At 40.7% G+C, this 20,451-nt stretch overlaps 1 protein-coding gene across 4 annotated transcripts in view; it reads left to right on the top strand.

Annotated features, from left to right (window-relative positions):
• The window catches only part of LOC113664504 (uncharacterized), a 66,928-nt gene that overhangs the window by 37,587 nt on the left and 8,890 nt on the right, over positions 1-20,451 (top strand). For all 4 annotated transcript variants that reach the window (XM_089207151.1, XM_089207150.1, XM_089207152.1 and 1 more), the window contains 32 exons: positions 1,700-1,826; positions 2,369-2,573; positions 3,014-3,181; positions 3,873-4,037; positions 4,255-4,473; positions 4,807-5,007; positions 5,613-5,819; positions 6,604-6,765; positions 6,897-7,058; positions 7,587-7,736; positions 8,000-8,161; positions 8,280-8,429; positions 8,610-8,771; positions 8,874-9,023; positions 9,472-9,621; positions 10,102-10,263; positions 10,362-10,511; positions 11,143-11,292; positions 11,823-11,975; positions 12,490-12,642; positions 13,085-13,234; positions 13,712-13,861; positions 14,595-14,744; positions 14,920-15,069; positions 15,422-15,571; positions 16,420-16,569; positions 17,010-17,159; positions 17,788-17,937; positions 18,393-18,542; positions 19,186-19,335; positions 19,612-19,764; positions 20,257-20,430. In XM_089207151.1, coding sequence (XP_089063277.1) covers positions 1,700-1,826; positions 2,369-2,573; positions 3,014-3,181; positions 3,873-4,037; positions 4,255-4,473; positions 4,807-5,007; positions 5,613-5,819; positions 6,604-6,765; positions 6,897-7,058; positions 7,587-7,736; positions 8,000-8,161; positions 8,280-8,429; positions 8,610-8,771; positions 8,874-9,023; positions 9,472-9,621; positions 10,102-10,263; positions 10,362-10,511; positions 11,143-11,292; positions 11,823-11,975; positions 12,490-12,642; positions 13,085-13,234; positions 13,712-13,861; positions 14,595-14,744; positions 14,920-15,069; positions 15,422-15,571; positions 16,420-16,569; positions 17,010-17,159; positions 17,788-17,937; positions 18,393-18,542; positions 19,186-19,335; positions 19,612-19,764; positions 20,257-20,430 — 5,135 coding nt within the window. The remainder of the gene's footprint in view (positions 1-1,699; positions 1,827-2,368; positions 2,574-3,013; positions 3,182-3,872; positions 4,038-4,254; positions 4,474-4,806; positions 5,008-5,612; positions 5,820-6,603; positions 6,766-6,896; positions 7,059-7,586; positions 7,737-7,999; positions 8,162-8,279; positions 8,430-8,609; positions 8,772-8,873; positions 9,024-9,471; positions 9,622-10,101; positions 10,264-10,361; positions 10,512-11,142; positions 11,293-11,822; positions 11,976-12,489; positions 12,643-13,084; positions 13,235-13,711; positions 13,862-14,594; positions 14,745-14,919; positions 15,070-15,421; positions 15,572-16,419; positions 16,570-17,009; positions 17,160-17,787; positions 17,938-18,392; positions 18,543-19,185; positions 19,336-19,611; positions 19,765-20,256; positions 20,431-20,451) is intronic.

Here is a 20,451-nt window from a genome sequence, read left to right on the forward strand (position 1 = left end):
TAACACTGGCCACGCAGCCACTGTCACACAACACTTGCCTGACAAAATTTACCACTCTACACTCCCCACGACACACCATCTTAGCGTTATGAAGGAATGAATCAGGAGGCACCTAGTCCAGGCCAGGGATGTGTCAATTGCACTCACTAAGTTCTAGTTAACAAATAGAGAAGCCTTGACTGTGCTCTGTTCTGTTATAAAGCACGCAAGAAGCGGCTAAAGCACGAAAGAAGTGTAGGGAGAAACACGAGACGTAGTCGAGTGTTTCTTCCCACTTCTTGAGTGCTCTAGCCGCTTCCTAAGTGCTTTATAACAGAACAGAGCACAGTCAAGGCTTCTCTATTTGTTTTATAATAAAGAATCCGTTAAATTACCCAAGCATTACTTTCAATTTTCAAAACAAACTTTATTTCCAAAGCGAACAACAGTGTCGTCAGCATGCTCTATACTCTCATAAAGCACGCTACAATAAGCCAATCAGAATCCCTGTTAGAATGGTTCAAATAATCTGATTAGCTGTACAAGACAAAAGCTGTCAAAAGTGTCAAACCATCAAAGTTCAAAAACCATCAAAGTTCACACTCTGCGATAGTTTACAAACTAAAATAACTCGGCAGGTCGAATTTAACGCTTTTGCCTGAAGTTTTTAAATCAGAATCTTGAAGTGAAATGTTCAGTGAACTTCAGCCGAATTATGGCTCATAAAAACACGCGGGTTTTTTCACATGACAAGGTAGAAAACAAACTGTTCAAGGCGAGTGTTTTTTAAATGAACGACAGCCGAGTTCACCGGAATATGAAGATCGCTCGGGATGAAAGCGCCTCAAAACTCGGCTGCAGTGACTGAAGTGACTTTCCACTCAACACATTGGAAAGGATATCAGAGCGAGCTCTTATTTTTTCACTCGAAGGGCGGCCGATGTAGTTTCTGAGGCTTGCTTTACTGTGATGACCGGAGATCGGCATGATAAGTGAGCCGCGATGGACTTCAGCATGATCATATTTTCTCAGACACCGTCATGATTAGTATGAATTTTAACAATTATGCCAGTTTGGTTACATTTTTCATCATTTCTGTTTTGTTCTGTTTTGTTCTGTTTTGTTTTTGAACTCTGAACTCTATAGACTATACGAGTGTTGGCTATGTTTGATTTTCATTACCGTACGTAAGCTTGCAATCTAACTGAGCGTGAAAATCTTTAAAACTCGGAATGTCTATTTTGTTTTTCCTTTGAGGATTTTCGTATCTGCCCACGTTTTAATAACGTAAATAACGGCGCCTGGTATGTTTACAAACCTTTATTTGGTTCTTCTGTTACTACTTGCCGGCTCGCTTGTTCCGAAATTCCACTTTCAATTATCGGAAAAAAGCTAAAAAGAAGTCCTGGAAAAGGTCGAACATGGTACAATTTGGCAGATGGCGTGACAGATTTAGCTCAGTTCTATGCTCTATACTCTCATAGAGCACGCTCTTTCAACCAATGAGAGCGCGCGTTATATCCGAACTTTATTATAATCATTTATAGAAACTTTCTCGAAGTGAGGTGCGCTTTCCAATGTGACACCATGGTGTCACTTTGATCCTTGATTAAGAATCATGGTGCGCATGTCTGGAAAACTAAAAAAAAGTACATCAACTATGTTCTCATGCTTAAACGCGTTCCTCATTTCTTATGAAATTCTGTTTATTTTTTACCAGGAAAAAGAAACCGCCAACCCAGATGTGTTCGTGCTATTGACAAACAACAAGTGTCAAATTCCCGCTGTGATCAGAGGACTCGTCCGAGCAGTGTATCAGAGCCCTGCAATTTAAGTTGCGTACTCGAGTAAGTAATGCAATTGTTTCAATACTTTTGGTGGGTAAAAGGCTTAATTTCAGTTCTTAAGTTACTTTTACTATAAACTGAAAGGATAAGTAAATAACTTTCCGTCAGGCACACATACAGATGCACAGACAGACAGACAGACAAACAGATACACAGACAGACAAAGAGATAGACCGAAATACAGACAGACAGACAAACAGACAGACAGACAAACAGACAGACAGATAGACAGACAGACAGAAATACAGACAGACAGACGAACAGACTAACAAACAGACGGACAGAGAGACAGACGGCATAAGATAATGTCTAACTGATTGACTGCATGATCAACAGACGGACTGAGATAGTAGGACTGAGGGATATACAGAACAAAAGACTGGTTCACATCGTGAATGCCTGACAGTCTGACGAGAGAGACAATGACTGCCAAACAGACGGACAAACAGAACGATAGATTGAACGATTTATGCTTTAGTAGCTTTAGAGGACAAATTGTAAATGACACAAAAAGAAAGTTGGTTTGTTTCTTAAATTTGCAGATGGAAAATACAGAGCTCAGGAGAGTGCTCTGCACGCTGTGGGGCTGGGAACCAGACACGTATCGTACGGTGCATGCGTATTAGCAGTGACCGCTGGGATGTTGTGAAGGACAAACATTGTGCAAAAGGTTCAAAGCCTGCCGTGGTTGTTCAGTGCGAAGGAAAGTGCGAGGGAACCAAGTGGGTCTACTCTGAGTGGTCCAAGGTATTTGAACTGGGGTTAAGATAGTACACGAGTTCTGATTGATAGAGAAAAATGTGTTATAAAAATTAGCAAGGAAGCTCTTTAAACAATTCTTCATTTATTTATTTGACTCCTTCAGGTTGCATTTGACTTCCTTGGTGTTTATTTGACCTCTTCAGGTTGCATTTGACTACCCTCAGGTGCCTTTGTCTCCTCCAGAGTGCATTCACCCCTAGGGCATACATTCGGACACCCCTTAGGTGTATTCTATTCTTTTTAGCGTAAATTCTACTTCCCACTAAGGTGAATCCTTCTCCCCTCTCCGTCTCAGGACAATAAAATAACCTGCCAGGTGTCAGCATGGCGCAAGGAAACGTTTCCCCACCATAACGATTCCTACTCTCCCACCAATTAATGAAAACTAGTGTCCATCTTTTTTTTTTTGTTTTTGTTTTTTTCAGTGCTCAAAGAGTTGTGGTAGAGGAAGACAAAACAGAACGGCAGAATGTATAGACAATTTTGGAGAAAAACTTGAGGATCGAGATTGTCGCCCAAGTGACAAACTTTCACTTAATAGACACTGCAATACTTTTAAGTGCCCGTGGTGGACAAAGGGAAACTGGACCTCGGTAATTAAAAAGAGTTCTTGTTTACATTCTCGATTGCTTTATCCTATGGATTTAAAACCATGCTTGTCTGTTTATCCTTTTGCGTGTTGTCAGGCTATCTGTATCTCTTTCTGTTTGTCGGTCTATCTTCCTGTCTTCCTGATTATCTGTCTGTCTGTCGACCTCTATGCCTGATTGTCTCTCTTTCTGTTCGTCCGTTTGACTGTCTGTCTGTATATTCATTGTCCAACCTCTGCTAAGAACCTTTTCCTAAAAGCAGGCACTCGTCTACAGCAGACAATTTGTCTGACACTGATTGGGGCCTAACTACTTACAGCCTGCATGGGAATGCTGCCAATCTTCCCTTAAATAGTATAATTTGTAGACTGTTTGTTTGGTCAGCTATGCTTGAAATTAATCAGCCAAACCTAACTTTACGTTTGCGAAAAATGATCTAGCAGGGGTCCAGTGCAGACTATCTCCCGGGAGGAGTACTTTCAATATATGAGTGAAAGGACACCAAGAGCTGATGACATTGTAAAGGACCGCAGTATTATGGTTAAAACAAAAAATCGCTCTTGAAACCTTCCGCTCACCGCATCATACCCCCTTGCCTCCCGTCCTATCGCTTGATCATTGTAGCACCTTGCCTCCTCTCCCCAGTATCAAATTCCAACAAATGAGCATCTCATTCATTATTTTCCTCTCCCAGTGTAGTGTGACCTGTGGTTCGGGACAGCGCACCCGTCATGTGACATGTACTGGTGAAAATGGAACAGTTATGGACACAGCCTGTAATCCGAGTCAGCGGCCAGTCTCGACAAAGTCATGTGACCTCAAAAAGTGTCCGTACTGGTTTGCGGGGAAATGGACGGACGTAAGTTAATTTGAAGTCACTTTGTCTTTGATTAACTTTTTATTTTAAGTGGAAATGATCACCAATTTCAGAAGCTCCTGACTGTCATAGAAATTCTCCTTGTCCTTACTGATCACAGGGAATTGAGAGAAATCAGCGTGGAGAGTATGAATGTTGATGTAAGGGTGTAAAAACTTAATCTCGTAGCTGTCTTCCTGATCTTGTTTATCGTTTCCAGTGCTCTAAGACGTGTGACGCGGGTTTTATGACCCGGCGCGTCCGTTGTCAGACGGGGGAACCCGTCCCTCGAGAGTTGGATGACATCCAGTGCTCCCCCCTGGCCAGACCAATCTCCCGCAAAGAGTGTAAAAGGGAAGACTGCAGAACGATGCTGTTCATGTTTCCAGATTCAGGCGAAAACACGAAGTATTATTGGAGATATTCGTTATGGACGCCGGTAAGTTTCAATAAGTGCATACAGTATAACATTACTGTTGTTTTTACTTCGTTAAGCAATAAAAAGTCAGTGACCAGCGGTCTGCGGCCTGCGAGCACGCTCTCGTGTTTGGGTTTTGTCGTACGGCCTCTTAAGGGCAGCCGCTTTTGGAAAAACTTGTTGAAGTCCTCGTTAAGTTGTTTGAGTGGTTGGTAAATTGTCCTACATCTTCCTCCCTTGTTTTTTTTCCCGTTTTATCGGATATTTTTCTTTCACCTTTTTTTAAGAGTTAATTTCTTGCTGTCGTCGTTGTTGTTGTTGTTGTTGCTAATTTTATGAAATGCTTTTCTCTAGTGTTCTGCGACGTGCGGAGAGAAGCCTGGGACACGCTATCGTGATGTTGAATGCGTGAAGGTGAAGCCTGGGTACGAGACTGCTGTAGAAAAGCAGGAGTTGGTCAATAAGAAGTATTGCGAAGAAAAAAAGAAACCCGCTAACAGAGAAGATTGCAAAGTCCTACCGTGCACAAGCTGGAAACACGGGTCCTGGGGCAGAGTAAGGATCTTTTTGCCTCCTACCTTCTTTGCTTGAATTTTTTGTCAATACAGTTTCTACGATTCATTTGCAAGTTTTATGTCAAAGATCACACATTCAAGTTTCTTTAACAGAAAAAAAAGTTCCTCCAAAATGATGCATTGAGAATTATTTCTAACGAGATCGAAGTTGTTAAGAGATGCGATGAAGTCTCAAATGTTTGGAAAATTTTATCAAAGGAAAAAAGAAAGGAAAGAAGTTTTTCTCATTAAAATATTAAAACAAAATCTTCAAGCCTCAGAGACGGTTATGTTGTCTCACATAATAAATTAATATATTTTACCTACTATCAACAAATACCCCGAGAAACCATGGAATTATGATTACTATTCTTAGGAGGTAACATGGTTACTATTCTTAGGAAGTAACCATGGTTACTATTCTCAGGGTAATCATAGCTACTATTCTCAGGGTAACCATGGTAACAGGCGATGGTCAAACATGCCTCCTCGGAGTAATAGAAACGGTTCTAGTAGCCCCACGCTGCTGAAACCAGGATAACTTCCAGATTTGTTTGCTTCAATAGGTTTGCCTTCAGATTTTATCTAATCTTTGTTCAATTGCAGTGCTCTCAGCCTTGTGGCTGGGGTTTTCAGCTTCGTGTAGTCAAGTGCACATATGACAACTGGAAAATAACAGAAGACGAAAATTGCGATCAAAAAATCCGACCAAAGAACATGAGAGATTGTCAGATCAACCCGTGTAAATCAACTACGCCACCTCCGACGACTCCGAAAGAAAAACCGAGTTGGAAGGAAGGAACGTGGAGCGAGGTAAAATTGATTCTTTTTTAACATCACTTGTTTCTGCGTCGAGGCCACCCTTTGGAAATCACGAGTTTTATGAGACTGCAACAGATCTTTCAAAGATCTGTCACATTAAACTTAGGGCAAATTACCTTGGTTGATAGGCTAGGAACACACCATTCTTTCTGTTATCGTCTACGTACATAATAGTCTTTGAACAGGTCATGTCAACTCAAAGTTATTATCTAGACTGAGAGAGTGCATAACCTCAGCTTAATGTTCGCGAGCAGGGTTGAGTTCCTAATGGAAAAATTAATCTGCCGTTAGAGTTTCCGTTCTCTTTTTGGCGATTTCACGTTGTTGTTTGGCAGAGAACGGCTACGAAATGTTCAAAGATGTAAAACGCACTTGCTAAGCCGTTTTTCTACATATTTGATATTTCTTTTTTTTGCCACGTCCTCATTGTTGTCGGTACATTACTTTGCTGAAAGTCCCTAACATGTCACATTGTGCCGTTAAAGAATCATACCTGTTTGTTTTCAATTCTTATTTAATACCTTTAACTCCCATGAGTGACCAAGACAGAATTTCTCCTGACAATATCATTACAATATCAAGCAGACAAGTGATGAGAATAAAGAAAAATATCAATTAGGGGATTATCAGTTGATCCAATACCAAATGCTCCGAACTAACATTACAAGACTTATATGTCAAACAGTAAGGAGAATTACTAATGAGATCGTGGAAGCTGAAGGGTTGAAAGGATTGCCTCCGGTCACTTCAATCTAGATTAGTTTGTTCCTTTCAGTGTTCTGTCACGTGTGGTCAAGGTGAAAGACATCGGGAAATCAGCTGTGGTTATGACAATGGTCATATCAGCAGCGACTGCGATCCTAACTCTAAACCAGCCAGCGTTATGGAATGCGTTTTACGAGCATGCCCCGTATGGCACGAAGAACCATGGAGTGAGGTACTTAGTGAAGGCTTATTTTGGAAGGAGAACGTTTGAAACTTTCTTTTACCTGTCGTGCTTAGAATGGAAGATTACAGTGTAAAATCGAACCTCGTAGAGAGCAATACATCCACTTTTCTTCTCTGCAGTGTTCAGTCTCCTGCGGTGAAGGCACCAGACGACGAAGTGTTGACTGTAGATTCGCAAATGGCCAGTTAAGCCTCGGATGTGACAAGAAAAAGAGACCTGCGACTAAAGAGGCCTGCAACATAAGACCGTGTCCTACATGGATGACAGGCGACTGGGGCAGTGTAAGTTATCCCTCTGGCGAAATTTCTCAACATATAAACCTGGTCATGAGCGAGATTCTATGTGCTTATTAAACAAGCGGGAGGGATTCATGGGAAAAAGTTAGGCCTGAGGTAACCGTATGTCGAGCATCGTCCGTTCCCAACCAAACTCAAGCAAGAAGAAATTTCGTCAAAGGCTACTATATCTTCTGAATGTTGAGTTTATGTTTGAGTCTAAAAAAGGACGCGTTGAAATACATGAGAAGGGCATGCGCTGGATAACTACACAAAATATTCTTATCAAATCTTTTCCTTTTTTTCCCTTTGCTTTAAAATAAGAAACTTACAATTCATCGAAAACGCGATTTTCTTTTTAAGTTTACTTGCACAATAAGAATTCATGTTCTCGGGGCCAGACGGCTTTCTCCGGACTGATTCACGTCAACTGGTCTTTACACAAGTGAGCTTACACTATTATGTCATTGTTCTATCAAGTTGCATAGAGCGTGGCCTTATGGGTCTTATAAAAAGAAACATTTTATTTCACAGTGTTCAGTAACTTGTGGGGCAGGAACTAAAGCTCGTTCCGTGGAGTGCAGTGACAGAGATATCAAATGTGATCCCGGGACAAAACCCGAAACCATTAGCAATTGTGACCTGAAAGAGTGTCCGCAATGGATAACAAGCCCATGGGAAGAGGTATTTTCACTCTCTCACAATACTTTTTGACTTGAAAGAAAATTTAATGAATTTTAATTTAAATTTTTAAGGATTTTTTTTTACTTGGTGATATTTCACACTATTATTTTTTTAGAAATAGAACACACTGTAAAATGTATCCTTACTATTCGAACAACGGGGTTTGATTAAAGAAAGCCATACGGCGAAATGAATACATTTTCTTTACATTTAATGGTGTACTTAGAAGTAACAGTTGATCTATGTTATTTTGTTTGCGAAAGTGTTCCGTTTCTTGCGGACAAGGCATAAGAAAACGTCAAGTTGATTGCAAATCTGCGGATGGACAACGGAGTCTTGGATGTGATCTGAAAATCAAACCTGCAGTCAAAGAGGGCTGCAACATTAGACCGTGTCCCTCGTGGATGACTGGGGCCTGGGGCAAAGTAAGAATTCTATCTGGATCTGTCAATCATTTAATTCAATTTTTTTAAAGGGCTTCAAATATACATTTCAAATACACATTATGGCATCAGTCGCTGATTTCTTTTTCTTGTCCTTCAGTGTTCAGTGACTTGTGGTTCAGGAGTAAAGATACGCACAGTTGAATGCAGTGATAAAGATGTACCATGCGATGCTGAAACAAAACCACTGGCCAAGGAGCGCTGTGTTCTTAGGGAATGTCCACAGTGGATCACAAGCCTCTGGGAAGAGGTAACTGTATACATGCATATAATTTTCATTCAAAGGCTTAACATATTATACATGTAGGTATTTTGCGAGGTGCCTTTTATTTTTTAAGTACAAAGGCTCTAAAACAAGTCATTTTCGTTTCATTTTCCCTCCTTTCCGTTTGTACTTTTGACGAGGGTAGACGTATTTCTTTTTCTCTAGTGCTCAGTCTCCTGCGGTGAAGGCACAAGGCAACGCAGTGTTGAGTGTAGACTGAAGACTGGAAAATTGAGTCCCGGATGTGATGAGAGAGCCAGACCATCTGCCAAAGAGGCCTGCAACATTAGGCCATGCCCTACATGGATGACGGGAGAATGGGGCAAAGTGAGTGGTCTTATTGGACTTATATTTAGAGAATTCTAGAGTATTCTAGACAAATTTAAGCGAGTGAACTACTTAAGCACTATTGTTTCTCTTCTTTGGTAGTGTTCAGTAACTTGTGGCTCTGGAGTGAATTTTCGCTCAGTCGAATGCAGTGACGAAGACATACAATGTGATATCAGAACGAAACCACGGAACACACAACGCTGTGATCTTCGGGCGTGTCCACGATGGATCTCTGGTCGATGGGGGCAGGCAAGACAGAATTGGCTTATCATATATCGTTTTTTTGTCAAAAATATCAAATTGAATTTACGAGGTATTGAAGAGGATCTTCCAAATAGAGGGCTCTCAACTAATTGTCGGGGAAATAGAGGAAATGGTTTTAAAAACTACAAAGGGAAGAGCGAGCCTCCCCTCTCGTTATATCTTTCCCTCGAGACCTTACAAGACACGTGTTAACTTTAGTCTTTTAACTTATTCCCGGAAACAATGAAATGCCATTTACTATCATAGAAATAGGAGGAGATAGTGATATAGAGTCCAATTTTTATTAGATGATCTTATCAAATATTTTGGAAAAGCTGATACAATTTTTTTTGTCTACTCTCTGCTATTTTCCTCTCTTTATCGTGTTTAGATAGAATCACATAATCTAGTGTATGTCGCTGCTGTAATAAACTTTTCCTCTTTCCTTTTACAGTGCTCAGTAACTTGTGGATCAGGGACCAAAATGCGTTCAGTAGAATGCAGCGATAAAGATATCAGCTGTGATTCTGAAACGAAGCCGTTGACGACTGAGCGATGCGATCTTAAAGCTTGTCCGCGGTGGAATGCAGGGCTCTGGGGAGAGGTAAGACGAAATTTACGTAACACAGTTGTTAAACGCAAGAGGATCGATTTGACCGGCCATGCGCTAATTTTCCCCCACAGAACTCTGGGAAAAACCGCTGGCACAGAAAATATGCGGGGAAAAATAAAAAGGTCGCCAAAATCTATATAAGGATACAAAAGTAGGGGAAAAAAATGAAAACTCGAAGCTTTTCGACTTTCCCTGGCTGTCGATTTACGATTTTCTTTGTTACTTCATCAAAAAAAGTTTGTTCGCCTCTTAAACACCTTGACATATTGATTTGTGTAGTTGTCTAAAGCTCTTGTAACTAACTTAGCGCTGACATCTTAGAAACACGCCACTACGTGAACACAACGTTCGCTCATGCGCACATGTGGACCGCGTTCTTAATTTATGCCCCACGTAGAGCAAAGTTATTATGCACTGCGTTAGATTTAATTCCAAACTGGGTTGTGCGCGCTATCTCTCTCTTTTTTGTAGTGTTCAGTCTCCTGCGGAAATGGTACAAGGCTGAGAACTGTGGATTGTAGATTACCAAATGGTCACTTAAGTCCCGGATGTGACAAGCAAAATCAACCCTCAGCCAAAGAGGCATGTAACATCAGACCGTGTCCTACATGGATGACAGGAGAATGGGGCCGAGTAAGTAGTCCTTTTAAAATCATTTTCTACGCAAATTTTACCTCTGTATGTGGTTGGATATTGACAAATTTTCTTTCGTTCTTCTGATGGATATCAAGTGCTCTGTGACATGTGGCTTAGGAGTGAAGACTCGCTCAGTGGAATGCAGTGACATAGACATACCATGCGATGTTTTAACGAAACCAGACACCTCACAGAGATGTGATCTTGCTAAATGTCCACAATGGGAGGCGGGTCCATGGGGAGAGGTATGTAACACAAAAAACTGCAGAAAAAAAAGGGGGAAAGCATCCAGTCACAACTCTACCACAAAAACTCGCGTCTAGTAACCCAACAGCTTTGTCGTGTATCCTTCACGTAGAATATCAAAGCTAAGCCCGCAAAGTCCATAACTCGAGTCACAAAAATTTTGCAAAACAAAACAATCAGTCCGCGAAACGTGCTTGCATCAATTGTATGGCAGACAGTGAGGAGAATTAAATTATTAAATCTTGGGAGAAATAAGGCTAACTAATTAGAAGCTGACTAAAACCAATTCCGACTTGGGTTCTTCAAGCAAACTGCTTTCACTTGTTCTGGTTCTTGTCACCATCCTTTCATTGTTTGATGTTCTATTTTTTACAATTTTCTTCATCCTTCTTTTACCATTATTTAACCCTCTGACCCCTAAGAGTGATCAGCATCCAATATCTCCTTACAATATCACTCCTGAATAAAACATTAAGGTCACGAAAATAAAGGCAATGATTACCAACAAGAGAAGCTCTTGATTGTTGAACAAATTCTCCTATTCAGCACCTTAAGAAATGTATAGAGAACAGTATAGAGAATATGTAAGCTGATGTTGGAGTTTAAAGGGTAATACTGTTCTTTTTTCAGTGCTCAGTGACGTGCGGCTCTGGAGTTAAAAGTCGGAACGTGGCTTGCGTTGGAATCAGTTCCAATTGTAATACAAGAACCAAACCACGCTCTACGTTGAGGTGTAACAACTTCCCTTGTCCGAAATGGAGAACAGGGTTGTGGAGTAAGGTATTAATGAATGCCTTTGTGGCGAACGCACCGATTTATTTTCAAATTTTAATTGCTTAACCAGTTGTTCTGAAATTAAGAAAGAGATGATTCAAATAACAGTAATTTACAATGATAACAAACAAGGTAAATGAAATCGAACGAAAAAGGACAGAAATAATCTAGCTGGCGGCTAACATACTAATACAAAACGATATAGGGACACTAAAGGAGAAATAGCGTCAATCATCCAACCAATCAGATGCAAAACTAAAAATCAAGAAGGACCAGGTCACCTTCGTTTACCTGCGCTGTTGGCAGTTTGGTTGTCAAGTTACTTTGAGTTTTCAGTGTCTTTTGAACTTAGTAATTCTTTCCTGAGTGGCCGTTGTCATTACCTTGGTTATTGAAAAGCACTCCAAGATAAGAACTAAGTAAGTCATTGAAAGCTGGCACAACCTTGTTGATAACTGTAAGCATGTTTTACTACTGATTATTGAAGTTTTGACCAAGTAATTTCTTTTGACCCCTCTCATGTGACTGATTTTTAGTGCTCAAAGTCTTGTGGGAAGGGAACTAAGACACGCAAAGTGGATTGTGTCGGAGGCCTGGACCATCAATGTGATCCCACGAGCAAACCGGCTTCAACGGCCGAATGTGATCATGGGCGCTGCTCAAAATGGAGTGTTGGAGAATGGCAAAAGGTAATTAATTGTCAGTAATTATCACTTGCTGTAGTAGTCATTGTTGTTACTGGTTTTATTTTGATGCTGTTGTTGTTTTTGTTTTTGATAGTAGTGGTTGTTGTTATTTTTTTTGCCACGTTTGTTGTCGGTTTTATTGTCGTTGTTGCTGTTGTTTTGAGCTTTGTTGTTAAAGTTGCCGTTATTGTTGTCGTTGTTATTTTCAAAGCTGTCATTCACGCTGCAAGGATGGTCACGGAATTGTTCCATCGAGGGGTCCAAACTTTGATTCAGCTAACGCAAAAACCTTTTTTTCTCTTTTACACTTAAGTATAAATAATGTAAGAAATAATTCAAGATTAAGATTGAGATCAACTTAATTTATGATTAATACCTTGAGTTTACCATTGATGGCGACTTAAAACAGTGAGACTGACGGCTTTTATTCATCTGTCAAGTAACCACGATGAACAAACACACCTTTTATATCAAGGAATCCTATAAAGGAAAAATCGTTCTTGTTTATTGTTTCTAGTGCTCTGTGACTTGTGGCCGAGGCTGGCAATTTCGTAAAGTGGTATGTGTTGGAAGCAGTATACGGTCATGTGACTATAGAAACCAACCAGATATTTACGCGCAATGCAACATGGGGCCGTGTCCTGTATGGCAGGCGGGAGACTGGGAAACGGTAAGGAAATTCAACAAACTATGCAAATAAGCTCGAGTTAAAAAGGAGTAAGGCTGGAATAATCACAGCTTTTTTCCCCTGTAAGAATTCGAATGCGATTTAGGAGAAGGCTGGTTTCCAAGCATAGGTGCCAAGATCTCTGTTTTTGTGACCGAGATTTTGGTAGAATGTCTTGGAATGCCCGATTAATATCATAAAACATCTTCTCCTACTTGAGAGATCGCGCAAAGTTCCCCTTAGAGACTGAGCGAGAACTTTCCAGATGAATAGTATTGAGAAGACCTCCCACCTAAGTAAACGGGCTGGAATTTATTTCGTAGGCAGAAAAAAATAAAAATTTAGTCCGCCAGTCAGGTCAGTCCGGTTTTCGAGCTAACAAACGTTCACCTAATTCTGATAAAAAATACCAGAGGTTGTGAAATTAAATTTGTTTTCTTTGCAGTGTTCAGTTTCCTGCGGAAATGGGGAAAAAAGACGTACAGTTACATGTAGTGGAGGGGAAGGAAATTGTAACGCAAGGAACAAACCGCTTGCCATAACCAGCTGTAACCTTGGTGCTTGTCCTGTTTGGAGATTTGATGCATGGAGTCGGGTAACATATTTTGCATTTACACGTTGTGAATCTCATTTTTATAAAAATGAAATTTTTCTGAAAAATATTAAAACAAAGAAAGATTTGAACAAATCTGAGCCTACATAAACATGATAGCCGTACTCTTCGCTGCAAGGGCTACGAAGGAAACTTTCCTTTAAATATGCACGTGTATTCACTTATTTGCCATCAGGAGATACGCTTGGAAGGTCTTGGAATTAGTCAGTAAGGCTCCGTAACGTTCTTGGAAAGACTTCTTAAGGGTTATCGGAAAGTCTTCCTGAGGTTTTCAGAACTGTTCAGCTAAGAAAAAGTTTTAAATTAGAGGCCTTCTTATGAAACACGGTCTTGTACAGAGTCTCACACTTCCAATAGAGTCATTATTGTAACTTCATCAGTTGATTTAATTTCATTGATTTCAACAACAGTTTCATACAATTAAATGGGTTCTAAAGCACAATTCTTACCCTTTTACAGTGCTCGGTGTCCTGCGGAACTGGGAGAAGGAAGCGCATTGTTTACTGCAGTGGAGGAAGAAACAAATGTGACAAGGGAAGCAAACCAGAGGCGATAACATCCTGTAACCTTAGCAAGTGTCCTGAGTGGAAAGTCGGTGACTGGAACCAGGTAAATGCAGAAAAAGAAATTAGTTCATAGAAACATGCTTGTTCTTTGGGGTGAATTCGAAGTGCCCTCTGTTGTCGTCGGAATAACTTCGTAGATCTTCGGAACTGCCGTTGATGTCAAAAACAAAATGATGATATAGGAACCTAACTTAATTTTATTCAAAGCAAAGGAAAACTTTAAAGTGCTTTTCGATTGAGTGTTAACATCGTAGGGCAATTTTTCATTCAGAGTCAAGAGTAATGTGAAATTGCATTTGTTTTTTTTTCGCAATGTGACTGGTCCAGATAACCTGCGCCATCCCCTCAACCAACAAGATTTAAAACCACAACCAATCGGCATCCACATTTTCCCGCGCTTGAGAAATTTAATTATCTATACTTAGAATTCTGATTGGCTCCTGGTGATATTTTCTGTCTTCTTATTGGCCTGATTACTCTGCCCTTGGTTTACGACTGTCAATCGAAAAGCGGTCTAAAATCAAAACCAATATACTAACAATGGCTCATTAGCACTAAGTTGCCGATGACAATCCAAAGTAAAAACATATAACCGCGCTCTGGCGAGGGAAATTGCGGTAAGCCAGGTCACCATCGGTTTGAGTTCTGCATCTGATCGGTTGGGAAGGCGGTACAAGGTTTCTAAACCAACTAGAGAGCGTAGTAAAGCTAATGCAACAAATGCAATCTCAGATTTCTTTCCTCGTTAAATTCAAAATTTCTTCCAAATGTCACAGTGTTCAGTGTCTTGCGGAACTGGAATAAAAGAACGTTCAGTTGAATGCAGTGGAGGAAGAGGCAAGTGTGATGCAAGAATTGAACCCGAAGCCAAGACGAGCTGCAACCTTGGCACCTGTCCTGAATGGAAATTTGGTCCGTGGAGCAAGGTAAACACCTGGGTCCATATGGAACAGAGAATCTTAGAGGGGGAGGGGAGGTAGAGGAAACATAGCGCGAGGGTTATTCGAAATAGACAATTTTGAAGGAGTCTTTCTTAATGTTTTCACGTCAATTTGTTTTCCTTCAGGAAAATAATAAAATGTTCTCTGTCCTGATTTGTAGTGTTCGGTGTCATGTGGAAATGGCAAAATAGAGCGCACTGTTGAGTGTTCAGGAGGAAGAAACAATTGTGACGTTGAAACTAAACCACGGGCCATAGCCAGCTGTAATCTTGGCTCCTGTCCTGTGTGGATCACTGGCGAATGGACCCAGGTGAGATGAATATAGTTAATGTCAATTAGAAGAAACCTGCAATGCAAGATTCTAGGGTGAAAATAGTCCTGAACAGAAACTGCGTTACAACTGATCCATTGGAAACTGAAACAGGATTCATGAACATGTCATTGAATCGATCGCATGGAATTCGGCATTCTTCGGACATATTCGCTAAAACCATGTATGCGTGATGTTTTTGGGTGTTTGCAGGGGTTGGGCAGGGAGGGGTATAGGGTGGCGTTGATAAAATGGCTCGTGAAAGTTGAAAATATTTCTTTTATATCCCGATGTAATTATACACGGTAAGGTTGTCTTGGTTTGCATTCTTTATCGTTTTCCCGTCTTGCAGTGCTCTGTCACCTGTGGAGATGGCAACAGAAGGCGATCCGTGTCATGTAGTGGAGGATTAAGTAAGTGCAACCCTAAGAACAAACCAGAAGCTGTTTCTCATTGTAACCTTGGAGCTTGCCCTGAATGGAGAACGAGCCAATGGAGTAAGGTAGGCACTTTCTTCTACTCATCTGTTTCTAGTTTAGATTCACAACTGATTAATCCATTACACCCTAATATCAATAGAGAAATATGTTTTTTTTCGTCTTGTCACGAGCGTGGGACAAAGAAAAAATTTTGAGTATCCATGAGAAATCGAACCTCAGACCTTCGGATTCCGCGCTCCGATGCTCTAACCACTGAGCCACAGAGACTCCACGGTGAGCAAGGTCTATTACGAAGTTCATATGACATGTTTCCTTCATACTACTAGGATCAACAATGTTGATAGCGTAATGTCTGTAGGTAGAAATAAGAGAGATGGTAAGTTTTGAGCTCGGTAAAAAAATCGAGAAAGATGTTTTTGAATTGGTAAACTAATATTAGTTTGCAAGTTCTTCATACTGTTCTCTATACGTCTACTATGGTGCTTACATAGAGAATTTGCCTAATAATCAAGAGCTTCTTTAGTTCACAATCATTACCTCTGTTCTCACGACCTTAATATTTGATCCAGGGGTGATATTGTTGTGAGAAACTGAATACTCATCACTTTCAGGGGTTAAAGGGTAAAGATCGTATCATAATAAAGGCACCTTGACTGAGTGCCGAAGAACCAAGAGGATAAAAATAATCAATCAGAATAAATTGCTATTAATTAACTGCTATGAAAAACCAACTAGAATTTTAATAACCTTATGTCAACGGCTTCCAACGCGAGAAACTATATGCTACGGAGTCGCGACTGTTCTAAAGCGTGGATCTGATTGGTTGAGAGGGTGGCGCGGGTTTTGTAAACCAATGAAATAATGCAACACAATTACTTGAAATTACGCTCACAGAGATTACTATTATTAGTGTTCAGTTACTTGTGGGAGTGGCCGTAAACAGCGCACGGTCCAATGCAGCAGATTGGATGTAACTTGTGATCCAAGCAAGAAACCAATAACAACGATGGACTGTGATCTTGCTGAATGTCCAAAATGGCGGACAGGCCAATGGAGTGGGGTTAGCGACCTTCCATTCTTATTCATGCCACGTGGACCTGATATATGGCCTGTTTTGAAATTTTCAATAAGCTTTGTGAATGTATTTTGAGCTGCATCTTTCTTTCCACCCACCCCCCCTTTCTATTCATGCGCGACGCATGTGATCTGATCAATTAGCCAATCGTATTAAGAGATCTAAAACTTGACATTGAGGTTGACGGGAACATTTCCGTGGACACTTGCGTAGTTCGGTTCATTTTATGAGATTTTTGTATTACAAATTTGTCGCTTAATTTTCATTTGGAGTTTAACGAAGGATCTATTGGCAACCAAATGTGGCGTTTAACACGAAATCATAGCTAGCTTGGGTTTCAGTGCACAAAACGGACTCAAACTAATTCTTTTCCGCTGAGTAAGAGAAATATACGACTTCTTAACAGAGGTGCTCTTGACTTGCAGTGTTCCGTCACCTGTGGAGATGGGAACAAAAAGCGTTTCGTGTCATGCAGTGGAGGAAGGAATAAATGTGATTCCAGCAGCAAACCGGAAGCTGTTTCTCGTTGTAACCTTGGAGCTTGTCCTGAATGGTTAGCAGCTGAATGGAGCCAGGTAGGACGACTGTCTTTCTAAACCCAATTCATTCGCTTATTATCGAAATGCGCTGACAAGAGGTGTCGAAAAGCAACCAATCAGAGCGGAGTATAATGCTTCGTAAGGTGACGAGCATGCAGTTGACTATTGCCTAAGACTGGTAGCATGCAATCGAAACGTCGTTATCTAAATCGGTAGTGAATACATCATGAAAAGAAAAAGATTATACTTTTCAATTAGATTCGCATGAAGTTTGTAATTGCTAGTAAACTTAACCCTTTGCAACATTTTATATAGTGGTTGGAGAATTCTGAGAATGATTTAGCCACTTTTAAGTGCACGCGCTTGCTGTTGAATTGTTAATCAAGTAATTAAAGAGTTATGACTCCATTCAACAGCCAGAAACTGTGTTCGTTCGACATAAATCTAGAACTCTTTAACCTTTTAATTTAGCAAAATGAGATCTGTCCGTTAACGCAGCGATGGTTAATGAAATGAGCTCTCCATTAACTCATAAAATTCATGCGTTTTGGTGAGTTTCAGTGCGTTGTTAGTGCTCTCGCATCGGCACGGCATTGTTAATCGCACGAAGTTTGAATGCTTGCAAATCGGGACCAATAAAGTGATTTTAACGATCTATTTCTAGTGCTCAGTTTCTTGTGGAAGCGGTTTCATACGGCGTATGGTTAAATGCAGCAGATCGGACGTCGTATGTGAATCAAGAAAGAAACCAGCAACAACAGAGAGATGCATTCTAGATGAATGTCCTAAATGGCAGACGGGGGACTGGGGTCAGGTAAGTGATTCAGTATGGTGTGGGCTTGTTTCACAATGATTGTAACTTTACCCGGGATGTCTCACACTCGGGCTGTGTTACTGGATGACGAATAATTTTACCCTGGATGTCTAAGACCCTGGCCGGGCCCAAGGAGTGGACTTGAGCCAGTGTCATTGTAATTTTACCCTAGATATCTCAATCTTAGGTCGGGTTCCCCGCTGTACACTTGTGTTTGCGTGTTACTGTGATTTTACCTGGGATCTCCTTCCTAGGAATTGCCCTCAGGCGCACACTTGCGTGCAGACCTTGTTATCATTCTTTGGCGTAAATGCATAGAATGGCATGGCATGTACCCTTGAGTTATCCGTGTTCCCATTTTATCATTTTTGAACCAGAGTTAATGGCTTGTACTCACATCAGTTGTCTTGGACTAAAAAAATGGTTGGTCAGTCCCTTCATCTTTTGTTTTGCAGTGTTCAGTAACTTGTGGCGAAGGACGTAAACAGCGCAATGTCAGGTGTAGTGCGGGACTAAACAGATGCAATCCTAGAACCAGACCACAGACCTCTATCAGTTGCAACCCTGGTGTTTGTCCAGAATGGAGAGTGGCAGAATGGTCACAGGTAAATCCTCTGACTACTCACAATGGCAGATCCAGAGGGATGGTCGGGGAGGCGGGGAGGGGGTCACAACCCCTCTACCTTTTTAAACCTGTGGGGTATTTATACCACATGTCTGACACCAAAAACTGTTGTAATGGTCACGAGAGTGAAGGAAATGATCACCAACTAAAGACCTTCTTGTCTTATCAGCGCCTTAGGAAATATGTAGATAAGGGTATGGAGAATATATGTACTTATGTTAAGGGTTCATGAGACTTGACCTAACTTATTAACCTAACCCAGTTAAATTTATTTCCGGACGTACCGATCGATTCCCCCAGCTAGAAGAGAAAAAAAGGCAAGAGAATACTTCCTTGAAATGAAAATGGATGTACCAAAATTAAATCTGTGTTAACTTTGCTGTCATTTTTTTTTTTACCGTTTTCCTTTAATTCGCGATTTGTTACTTATTTTATTGTCACTTATTTACAAAAAATGAATGTCGCATTTAGATTTTGATAGACTGGCCTACCCGCCTTGTCTAGCTTTAGTAAGGTTTCCGCGGCTAGGAGAGTTTACTATAGAATTGCAAAAAAGTTAAGGTAAGGATTGTTGTTGCAGTTGTTTTCGTAGTTGTGAATTAAGTTTTTCTTCGGTATTGTAGTGTTCGTCCTCTTGTGGCGAGGGATTCAAAGAGCGGGTGGTCGAATGTGATGGGGGACCAAATACTTGCAACCCTGGGGCCAAACCGACAAACAGAGCCCGTTGTAACTTGGGACAGTGCCCACACTGGAAAACAGGAGAATGGTCTAAGGTACTGTGGTAATGTTTATTACAGCTCTGTTGTAATCAATCATTGTCGATGTGATTGATTCAGTGGTAGTTGCGCCTCTTCGAGGAACCTCAATTTTGCCTTTCGCTTTCTTAGAGGGAAACTTAAGTACAGAGAAACTGATTTTTGATTTGAATAAGCTGTTATTGTAGACCCTTTTAAAACACCTTTACCGTTGCTACTTTGGGAAGGTGTTGCACAACCACCTCCAAATATGTGCCACCTTAACTGGACTATCTTTTTCGACTTGTTTGGCAGTGTTCGGTGACTTGTGAAAACGGATATAAACAAAGACTGATAGAATGCCTCAGCGGAGTGAAGGCGACTTGTGACGAAAGAACCAAACCAGAGTCGATAATTCCATGTAAGCTTGGGCCCTGTCCAAGATGGAACACCGGACGATGGACACCGGTAAGTTGTCTCTGAACTCATTTTGCGATTTTACGTCCTTCATTGGAGCGCTTTTCGATCTATGGTTCTATACTCTCACACTTTTTCGTTTGCCTTCCAGAAAAAAGTCATAAAAATTGTGTTATTATTCCATTCCCATTCCAAAACGATAATTGTTGTATAACATCAGAAATTTAATGTTTTTACGAAGGGCGTGCCATTTTTTAACTTTAATTAAAGGTTACCATCGTATCAATTCAACCTCTGCGAAACACCCATAATTCAAGCTTTATGTGATTGCAACACAAAAACTCTTCTGGTGGCCCCCATTTTTTTTTAAGCAATAAGCGTATTCAAGATTCATTTTACTTCAACGTTTAAAGAGGATCTGTAGTATTGATGCGATAATCGAAAGTGGCTCAAGAGAGGGTTACTATTGATTAAAGAACTGTCTATTTACATATTTAACGAAACCACCTGAGAAACTTAATAATGTGCTTGATCTTTTTGCAGTGTTCTCGCACATGTGGGGAAGGACTAAGGCTACGATATGTAGGCTGTTTTTCTATAAAATACTCCCGTGTATTGAACGACGAGTCTGCGTGTGACATGACTTTGAGGCCTCCTTCAGCCGAAGCCTGCAAGATCAGAGAATGCGCTGATTGGCATACGGGAGACTGGGGGGAGGTAAGAGTCATCATTACGGAG

This window comes from Pocillopora damicornis, chromosome 5 (assembly GCF_964200805.1).
Source record: "Pocillopora damicornis chromosome 5, jaPocDami1.2, whole genome shotgun sequence".
In the NCBI taxonomy this organism is placed as follows: domain Eukaryota; kingdom Metazoa; phylum Cnidaria; class Anthozoa; order Scleractinia; family Pocilloporidae; genus Pocillopora; species Pocillopora damicornis.